This window comes from Eimeria acervulina, genomic scaffold, assembly GCF_000499425.1.
Source record: "Eimeria acervulina Houghton genomic scaffold, Eah_scaff870, whole genome shotgun sequence".
Classification (NCBI taxonomy): Eukaryota; Apicomplexa; class Conoidasida; order Eucoccidiorida; family Eimeriidae; genus Eimeria; species Eimeria acervulina.
This window is the reverse complement of record NW_013547101.1, coordinates 1-10000: the sequence shown is the minus strand read 5'-3', so window position 1 is coordinate 10000 and position 10000 is coordinate 1. Positions and strand designations below refer to the sequence as shown.

General features: G+C 56.7%; 1 protein-coding gene across 1 annotated transcript in view; it reads right to left on the bottom strand.

Annotated features, from left to right (window-relative positions):
* EAH_00051130 (hypothetical protein, conserved) overlaps positions 1-10000 on the bottom strand; it is a gene marked incomplete at both ends in the record, with an annotated part of 11398 nt that extends 1398 nt beyond the window's left edge. The window contains 5 exons of the mRNA XM_013391249.1: positions 1-4596; positions 5523-5611; positions 5824-5907; positions 6453-6612; positions 6865-10000. The exon at positions 1-4596 is cut by the window's left edge and continues 254 nt beyond it. Of these exons, the coding sequence (XP_013246703.1) occupies positions 1-4596; positions 5523-5611; positions 5824-5907; positions 6453-6612; positions 6865-10000 (8065 nt within the window). The remainder of the gene's footprint in view (positions 4597-5522; positions 5612-5823; positions 5908-6452; positions 6613-6864) is intronic.

The window sequence follows — 10000 nt, the reverse complement described above, 5'->3', positions numbered from 1 at the left end:
TGCTGCTGCAGCCGCTGCGGTGTCTGCGTCTCCTCCGGCGTCCCTCAAAGGAGACAGCAGCAAAGTGTGGTCGACTGTCAGCAAAGAGCGTGCTGCTGGGGCTCTGCTGCACATCCGTAACCTGCTGCTGCTGCTGCTGCTGCTGCTGCTGCTGCTGGGCTGGGACCCCGAGTAATTCTTCTTCTTCGAGCTGTCTGTCTACTGCGGAGACAGAGCTAATTTGCTGCTGCAGTCCTTCGCTTGTTTGCTGCTCAATTACCCTACTTATAACACCATCAGAGGTAGCAACTAAACTTAAGGTGCTCCCTGGTGGGGGTCCCCCCTGTGGGGGCCCCCTAGGGGTCCCTACAGGGGCCCCCACAGACCCCTCTGAACCCCTATATGACCCTTGGGGGCCCCCAAATGACCCTTGGGGGCCCCCATACGAACCTTGGGGGCCCCCAGGTGATCCAGGGGGGCCCCCAAAGGACCCCTGGGGGCCCCCAAAGGACCCCTGGGGACCCCCTCGAAAGGACCCCCTGGAGGCCCCAGGTGATCCATGGGGGCCCCCCCCAAATGAACCCTGGGGGCCCCCACTAAAGGAGCCTCTGGAGCTCCTTATTGACCCTTGGGGGCCCCCAAAGGACCCCTGAGAGCCCCCCAGTGAACCGTGGGGGCCCCCAAAGGACCCTTGAGAGCCCCCCAGTGACCCTTGGGGGCCCCCCCCAAATGAACCCTGGGGGCCCCCCCCGAACGATCCCTGGGGGCCCCCCCGAATGGACCCTCTGGGGCCTCCAGGAGACCCATGGGGGCCCCTAAAGGACCCATGGGGGCCCGCAGGTGACCCTGGGGGGCCCCCCATGTACTCATGGGGGCCCCTTAGGGGTCCAGGGGGCCCCGGGGCCCCCAAGGGTTTAGGGGGGCCCCCAGAGGGGGTAACAGATACTCCTGCAGTTTCGATCTGCTCTGGGTTAAAGGTGAAGAGACGCGAACTGCTGCTGCTGCTGCTGCTGCTGCCGCCTCCGCCACCGTTGCTGCTGTTGTTTGGAGTGTCCCTGCTGCTGCTGCTGCGATGCCAAACGGGTGCTGAGGCTACCTGCCCTGCTGCAGCAAACGCTCCGGAGTCAAAGTCTGCTGCACCCTCACCAGCAGCAGCAGCAGCAGCAGGAGAGGTCCTTCGATTGTTATTCGGGGTGAAGATGTCTCTCAATCTCTCTTTGTCTGTTGCTGTTGTAGGGAATAGAGCAGCAGCAGTTGGCAATGCAAAGTAGTTGCTGCTGCCGCTTTGTGTGCTGCTGCGCATCCTAGAGCCTCCCCCCCTGCGCTGCAGCATTTGCTGCTGCTGCTGCTGCTGCTGCAGCTGGGCGCTACGGAGACGTAGCTGCTCCTGCTGCCGCTGCAGCTCCTCCAGCAGCTGCTGCTCCGGATATAGAGGCAGCTGCTGAGAAACAGAGGCCTCTAATCCATGCAGCACTTGGCTGTCGGGATAGGCTAGCTGCTGCTGCTGCTGCTGCTGTTGCTGCTGCTGCTGTTGCTGCTGTAGCTGCTGCTGCAAGTGTTGCTGCAGCTCCTGCTGCCTCAGCAGTTGCTGTTGCTGCAGCTGCTGCTGCTGTCTTTGCTGCTGCATCTGCTGCATTTGTTGCATTTGCTGCATTTGTTGCTGCTGCTGCTGCACTTGCTGCTGCTGCTGCTGCTGCTGGGTGTACGCGAGGTCTGTGAACGAGCTGCTTGGTTCTGCTGCTGCATCTGCTGCTGCAGCAGAAGAAGGCAGATACCCCTCCGATGCCCTTGGTGCAGAAGAAGCAGCAGAAAACTGTGGGGTTGGCGGCAGCAGCAGCAACTCAGCAGGGGATCTGTCTCCTGCTGCTGCAGTGTCTCTTTGCTGCGACGCCCAGGAGACTGGCTCTGAGGGCTGAGGATAGGCCCTGCTGCTGCTGCTGCTGCTGCTGAAATTATTATTATTGCTGCTGTTGAAGTTGTTGGGGTTAATTTGGCTGCTGCTGTTGTTGCTGCTGTAGTAATTGTTTCTGCTGCTGTTGCTGCGGAAGTGCTGCACATCTCGCCTCCACTCCCCCTGTCTCCCAGCAGCATATTGCTGCAGTGTCTCTTCAGCCTCTGCATCAGCAGCAGCAAATTGCTGCCGCATGCTGCTGCCTCTATAGCTGCTTACAAGCTGAGATTGCTCTCCTGTAGGAGACAGCTGCCTCCATGCCCCAGGCGACCCTCCCCTCTCGCTTCCTTGTCTTGCTGCTGCTGCTGCTGCTGCTGCTCCTGCTGCTGTTGTTGCTGTTACTGCTGCTGCTGCTCCTGCTGCTGCAGCATCTCTGTTTAGAAAGCTATTCCCCGAGCCAGCAGACGGAAGCAGCACCACCGGTTCCTCTTGCTGCTGCTGCTGCTGCTGCTGTGTCCCTGATGCCGACATCATTTGCTGCTGTTGCTGCTGCTGCTGCTGCTGCTGCTGCATGATATGAAAATCTATGAGCTCCTGGAATAGCTGGGCCCCGTGCAGCAGCACATCAGCAGCAGAATGAAGCTGCTGCGTCTCTCCTCTGACTATGATTTGGGCTTTTGCTGCAGCAAGGAAGTGCAGCATCTGCAGCGCCTTATACGCAGGCACAGCACCAGCCCCCATGCTGCTGCTGCTGCTGCTGCTGTTGCTGCTGCTGTTGCTGCTCGTAAACACCGCTACACTTGGGACCGTTGATTCCTCTCCAGTCGTCTCCTTCGATGCTGCTGCAAGCCTTTGGCCTGCTGTTGCTGCAGCAAATCTCTGCTGCTGCCTGCTGCTGCTGCTCCTTATGCTGCGATCAGCAGCAGCAAACTCTGCACCTCTTGAAGGATATAAGTAAGTTTGGGGGGGCCCCCGAGGTGAGCCTAAAGAAGAGTAAAACGAGGCATGCCGAAGCTCAGGACGCAGCAAGCGAACTCCCTGCTGCTGCTGCTGCTGCTGCTGCTGCTGCTGCTGCTGCTCCGTTTGCTGCAGTTGCTGCTCAGGGGTTGGAGTGGGAAGAAGACAGGTGCTGCAGTTGCTGCGTCTGTAGGTGATGACCCCGCTGCTGCTTGTGCTGCTGTTGTTGTTGCTGTTGCTGCTGCTGCTGCAGATGGTGTTGCTGCTGTTGCTGCTGTTGCTGCACCTCCTATACCCTTCTGCTGCTGCAGGAGACACTGCAGCAGCAAACTGCTGCTCGCAAGCTTGCACACTAGGGGGAGACAAGGGAACAGACGCAGCAAGAGCTGCTGCCATAGCGTCTGCAGGTTTGCTGCAGCAGGAAGCCCTCCTGCTGCTGCTCCTGCTGCTCCTGCTGCTCCTGCTGCTCCACCGCCCACTGCTACTACTACTACTACTACTATTACTGCTGCTGCTGCTGCTGCTGCTGCTGCTGCGATGTTGGCGAGGCGAGGACGCCTTGCTGCTGCAGTTGAGGGGTTTTGCTGCTGCTGGCAGCAAACCCTCCCTCGACTGATTCTGCTTGCTGCAGCGTTTCAACGCACTGGAGGTGCAGCACCTGCGGCAGCTGCTGCTGCTGCTGCTGCTACAGTTGCTGCTGCTGTTGCTGCTGCGGTAGCTGTTCCACCGCTTCTTGCTGCATCTGTTGCAGCTACGCCTGCCGTGTTTGCTGCAGCTGCTCTCACTGCAGCTGCTCTCACTGCAGCAGCAGCTGCTGCTGCGACAGCTGCTGCTGATGCTGCGACAGATGCTGTTGCTTCGGTAGCTGCTGCAGCAGCTGCTGCTGCTGCTGCAGCAGCAGCAATTGCTGCTTCTCCGCAAACAAATAGAAGGAGACTTCATGTGGACGCCCGTCGCCTGCCAAGTCAGTGGAGGGGGAGGGTGAAGTAGGCTAGCTGCAAGCTGCTGCTGCTGCTGCTGCTGCTGCTGCTGCTGGAGTGTGCGCTCCTCTGGGTGCAGCAAAGGGACAGCAAAAGATGTCTTTCGCTGTCTCTGTTGCTGATTGAGAGCTTGCTGCTGCTCCTTCCAGTGCTGCAGCAACTTGGTGTGCAGCAACCCCCGACTCGTTTGTGCTATAGATGGGGCAGCAGCAGGAACTTGAAGCAGCAGCACCTGCTGCTGCTGTTGCTGCTGCTGCTGCTGAGGGCTCCCCCCTGCTGGCTGCAGGATGAGTCGAGGAGATTGCGGCTGCATCACTGCAGCAGGAGCAGCAGCAGAAGCAGCAGGAACTGACGGAGCTGCAGCACCATCTGCCACTGTAAGAGGTATAACGATTTGATGCTGCTGCTGCTGCTGCTGCTGCTGTGGGGGTTCTTGCTGTTTGTGCTGCTGCAGCGTGTATGTAATTTGCTGCTGCGTGTCGTTGCTTTTTGTGGTGGCTGCAGTTGTTGCTGCTGCTGCTGCATCTGCTGTTGAATCTGCTGCTGCTGCATCTGCTGCTGTATCTGCTGCTGTTGCAGGGGCATCAGCAGCAAAAGCAGCAAATGTAGGAGGAGGAAAGAGAGCAGCAGCAGGCTGCAGCTGCTTTGCTGCTTGCTTCTCTTCTTTTGTATCTTTATATGATGCGCAACTACCCGATAAAACATTTAAACGCCGAAATGCACAAAGACACAGACAAACAGCAGCAACATGAGTGCAGCGAGAAGCAGCAAGTTGCTGCTGCAGCAAGCCTAGCAGCAAATGACGCAGCGTTGCCTGCAGCACAAACATAAATCAATACCTGCATGTACACCTCAAACAAATACAAAAATATATATAAACTTTACTGACACAACAAACCCCACAAGAAGAGACCTGACTATACACTCCAAAATAAACATAAATAAATAGCTGCATATACACCTCAAACCCTTATCAGCGAAGAAGGCCTTTTACTGAATAAGGTTTGCCGCAAGGCAGATCGAGGGTTTAGGGTTTAGGGTTTAGGGTTTCTTGTTTGTCTACTGTTGGTTGTTTATTGTCTACTGCTGATTATTTACTGCGTATAGTTTAATGCATATTATTTAGGGTTTAGGGTCTAGGGTTTAGGGTTTAGGGTTTAGGGTGTAGGGTTTGTGATGGGTTTTGCCTCGGCAGCAAATATAACAGCGAGCTGCAGCAGGAAGCCTATCCATGTTGCTGCTGCTGATTCTGCTGCTTTTAAATCTGCAGCATCATTATTATAACGAAAGAAAAAATAAAACAAACAGAAGGCCGACATGCAGCCCAGCAGCAAACTCAATCCAGGGTGTACTGCAGACAGCAGCAGCAGCAGCAGCAAACAAACAAATAAAATAATATTAAATAAAATAATTTAAGCAATTGTATATAGGTGCAAGTGCAGATAAAGATTATTACAGAGAAAGTAGAAAAAGGACAGAAATCAGTAAGCTACTGCTGCTGCTGCTGCTGCTGCTGCTGCTGCGGGTTTTTAAGTGCTGTGTTAAGGGATCAGTAGCCTCTTTGGGGGTATGTGTTGCATGCAGCAGCAGCAGCAGCAGGAAGGGCAGCAGAAGTAGGAGAAACAGCAGCAGCAACAGAACCACCAACTGCAAAGCGGCACCAGCAGAAGCAGCAGCAGAAGCAGCAGCAGCAGCAACTTCAACAGCAGCAGCACCAACAACAGCAATAGCAGCAGCACCATCAACAGCAGCAGCAGCATTAGCAGAAGCAGCACTATCAGCAGCAGCACCAGCAGTGGCAGCCCTAGCATCAACAGAAGCACTGGAATCAGCATCAACCTGTGCAGCAGCAGCATGTGCAGCAGCAGCAGCAGCAACAGCAGCAGCAGCAGCAGCAGCAGCAGCATTGTTTAGTGTTTCTTTTACGCGCTGCTTCCCAGGCTTTAAGGGAGCTAACGTTAGCCGGATTTTTATTATGTTTAGACTTCAGCAGCAAACTAAAAAGCTCTCCTATACCCCAAGGCAGCAGCAGCAAACAAAAAGAAAAGCAGCAAAAAGAGATCCAGCGGAAGCTGCTGCTGCTGCTGCTGCTGCTGCCAGCTGAACCACCAAAGGCTAAAACCAACACTAAATAAAACAAAGAAGCAAAAAATGCAGCAACCCTAAACACAGCAAAACAAACAACAGAAACAAACATCATTCATGCAGCAGCAGCAGCAGCAGCAGCAGCAGCAGCAGTAGAACCATCAGCAGCATGTGCATCAGCAGCAACAAGTGCAGCAGCAGCAACAGGTGCAGCAGCAGCAGCAGATCCGGCAGCAACGAAGAGTGCAGCATCATCTAAAACAAGAGCAATATGGTGCACATCAGAAGCAGCAGCAGCAGCAGCAGCCTCTGCCAAACCACCACCAGCATGTGCAGCAGCAGCGTGTGCAGCAGCAGCACTTGCAGCAGCAGCAGCAGCAGTATGTGCAGCAGCAGCAGCATGTGCAGTGGCCGGGAGCAGAAACAGGTTCAGCAGGAACAGCATGTGCAGCAGGAGCAGCAGCAGCAGCAGCAGCAGGTGCAGCAGCAACAGCAGCAGCAGCAGCAGCAGCAGCAGCAGCAGCAGCAGCAGCAGCAGCAGCAGCAGCAGCATGATGTACCAAATTGCTGCCATTGCCCACTTAATAACCTTAGACAGAATATCTTTGCTGCTTCTGTTTTTAATTGCTGCTGCTGCGCTGCCAGGGACAAGCCGACGCTCCAGCAGCTGCAGCAGCGCCTGGGGATCGGGGATCGGCTTGCGGCAGTCACACAACTCTTCTGCAGCAGCAGCAGCAGCAGCAACAGCAGCAGCAGCAGCAGCAACAGCAGCAGCAGCAACAGCATCAAAGAAATGCATGCATGGATATGGGGAGACATCGGTTATGCGGCAGACGCAGAAGGTGGACGAGGATCAGCAGCAGCAGCAGCAGCAACAACAGCAGCAGCAGCAGCAGCAGGAGCCACAGCAGCAACAGCATTAGTAGCAGGAATATATCAGCAACAGCACCAGCAGCAGCAGCAGCAGCTGACCGTCTTTAAGACTCCATGCAATCTCTCCTGCTGTCGGTGTTTGTCCTTGTCTCTTTGCTGTATTGCTTGCTGCTGCAGCAGCAGCAGCAACAGATTCTTGAAGCTGCAGCAGAGTTGCTGCATCTCGAGGCTGCCGACCAAATGTCACATGCAGCGTATCAGCAGCAGCAGCAGCAGCAGAAGGTTTAGAGGTGTTCAGAGAAGCAACAGCAGCACGGGCACCAGACAAAACGGAGTCTGCTGCAGCAAGAGCAGCATTTGTATAATCTGCGAGATAGCCCCGCTGTTCATTTGCTGCTTGCTGCTGCTGCAGCAAGCTAGCGTGCTGCACCTCCAGTTGCTGCTGCTGCAGGCGAGCAGCAGTTTCCAGGATATCCTTTAGTTGCTGCTGTTGCTGCTGCTGTTGCTGCTGCAGCTGCTGCTGCTGCTGTGAGACCAGCTGCTCCTGTCGATCAAGTTGCTGCTGCCGTATTTGTATGGCCGCGGTGTATTGCTGCTGCTGCAGCTGCTGCTGCTGCTGCGCCAACTGCTGCTGCTCCGTTAGCTGCTGCGATATTGCATACACCTGATCTGCAATGGTGTCCAGTGCAGCAGCAGCAGCAGCAGCAGCTCCGTCTTGTTTGCTGCTGCGCTGCAGAGACAGCTGCTGCCTCCCCCCTGCCGCCCCAATACTCCAATCCTCAACTTGGGGGTTCTGCTGCTGCTGCTGCTGCTGCTGCAGCTGGTAGTGTTGGTTGTCCTGTTGCTGCTGCTGCAGCAGCATCCGGTGCTGCTGCTCGGAGGCCTCTTCTTCTGCTGCCTGTATATACAGCTGCTGAGTAAAAGAAGACGGCTCCTCCACTTGCTGCGGCTGCTGCTGCTGCTGCGGGAGCCTGTCTCCAGCATATGAAGCAAAGTCTGCATCTGCTGCGTCTTCTGGCAGCAGCAGCAGCTGCTGCTGTTGCTGCTGCAGCAAAGCTAACTCCATTCTGCTGGCCTCCTCTTCCTTCATCACCTGCCGCAGTCTCTCCTGCAGCTCCTGCGCTCGCGTGGTCTGCTGCTGCTGCTGCTGCTGCTGCTGCCTGTACTGCAGCGGGGAAGCAGCCCGCGATGCGGCAATCTCTGCAAGTCGCTGCTGCTGCTGCTGCTGCTGCTGCTGCGCCCTTTGTTGAGCCCTTAATGTATGCTGAAGGAAGGGCCTTTGGTGCCTTTGCTGTAGCAGCTGCTGTTGCTGCTGCTGTTGCTGCAGCTGCTGCTGCAGCTGCTGCACTTGGCTTGGCAGCAGCTGCTGCTGATTCTGCAGCAACGTGCCTTCAATCAGGTGAGGCCGCGAGGAGCGCCTTGGGGGCCTGCCTATAGACTGTCTGAGTCTCTGCTGCTGCTGCTGCTGCTGCTGCTGCTGTAGAGGTGTTGCTGCTTGCAAGTCTGCTAGTGCTGCATGAACAAGGGCCTCTGCTTGCTCTGCTACTGCAGCAGCAGCTTCCGCATCTGCTGCTGCTGCTGCTGCTACCTGGCCTTGTGCTGCCAGAGCCGGTCCTCTCTCTGCTGCTGCTGCTGCTGCTGCTCTAGTAGCTTCTGCTGCTGCATTTGCTGCTACAGCAGCCTCCATTCCCGCTGCTGCTTCTGCAGCAATTGCAGCAGCACTCTGAGCAGCAGCAGCATCTTGCTGCGCCTGCAGTGCAGCGCGCTCCCCATCCTCCAGCTCTGCTGCAGCAGCAGCAGCAGCTGTTGCTGCTGCTGCTGCCGCTGCTGCTGCTGCTGCTGAATCATCTGCAGACCGCAGCGCTGCTGCTGAGCGGAGTGACGGCATCTCAGGCGAGGCCATCACGAGGCCTTGCTGCTGCTGTCCCTGCAGCTGCTGCTGCTGCAGCAAGAGTTGCTGCTGCAATTGTTGATGCTCTTGCTGCTGTTGAAGTTCTTGTTCCTGCTGCAGCAGCAACAGCTGCTGCTGCTGCTGCTGCTGCTGCTGCTGCTGTTCGTACATCAGCCGCTGCTCTTGCAGTCGCTGGAGTACGTGCTGATATTCGTCTTCGTGCTGCTGTTGTAGCTGCTGCTGCTGCAGCATTTGATGCTGCTGCTGCTGCTGAATCTGCTGCTGTTTCAAAGCAGCAGATGAGTGCTGCCTGGGAGGCGCTACAGCAGAATGTATCTGCTGCAGCAGCGGCGGGCGAGACTGCTGCTGCAGCAGCTGCTGCTGCTGAATGCCCCCAGCCCCTGCTGCTGCTGCTGCTGCTGCTGCTTCATGCAGCATGGGTGTTCCTATAGGGCTTGATAGAAAGGCCTGTGAGGTCTGCTGCAGAGACACAGGAGACGTTGGAGGAGCAACAGCAGCAGCAGCAGCAGGAGCAGCAGCAGCAGGAGCAGCAGCACGAGCAGCAGCAGCAGCAGGAAGCAGCCTTGGCGAAGCAGATACAGCCGAGAGAGGCCCATTAACAAACCCTCTGCTGAACGGGGGGAATACGGAGGGCTCCTGCTGCAGCTGCTGCTGCAGCATTTGCTGCTGCTGCTGCTGCAGCAGCATTTGCTGCTGCTGCAGTTGCTGCAGGCCCTGCAGCTCTGCTGCTTCTCTATCTGAAGCTGCGGCATCTATATCGCTGTCTCCCTGTAGATTAAAAACTTCAGGGGGGCTCCCTGCTGCTGCTGCTGCTCCTGTTGCTGCTGCTGTTGCTGTTGCTGTTGCTGTTGCTGCAGTTGCTGCTGCTGGCGCTGGGCTCGTTGCAGCACCGAGGCTCAGCAAAGGAGAAGTGCTGCTATAGTAGAACTCGCTGGGGTCCCTACTCATGAAGCTGCCTATCTGCTGCTGCTGCTGCGGCTGCTGCTGCTGCTGCAGCTGCTGCAGCTGCTGTTGCTGCTGTGTATGTGTTGCTGCTGCTGCTGAGGGCCTTGCTGCATCCCGATTGTCTTCAAAGCGCCGTGAGCCTCTTCTGCTGCTGCTGAAACCAGCAGGCAGCAGCAGCTGTCTTCGCTGTGTTGCTGCAGTGCTCATGCGCTGCTGTTGCTGCTGCTGCTGCTGCTGCAGCCAGGGGTCCTGGACGCTGAACCCTGAGGGGGCCCCCAAGGGCCCTAGGGGCCCCCCATTAGCTTCGGTTTGCTGCCCAGCAGCAGCAGCAGCAGCAGCAGCAGCAGCAGCAGTAGAGATACTCGCAGGAGAAGCAGA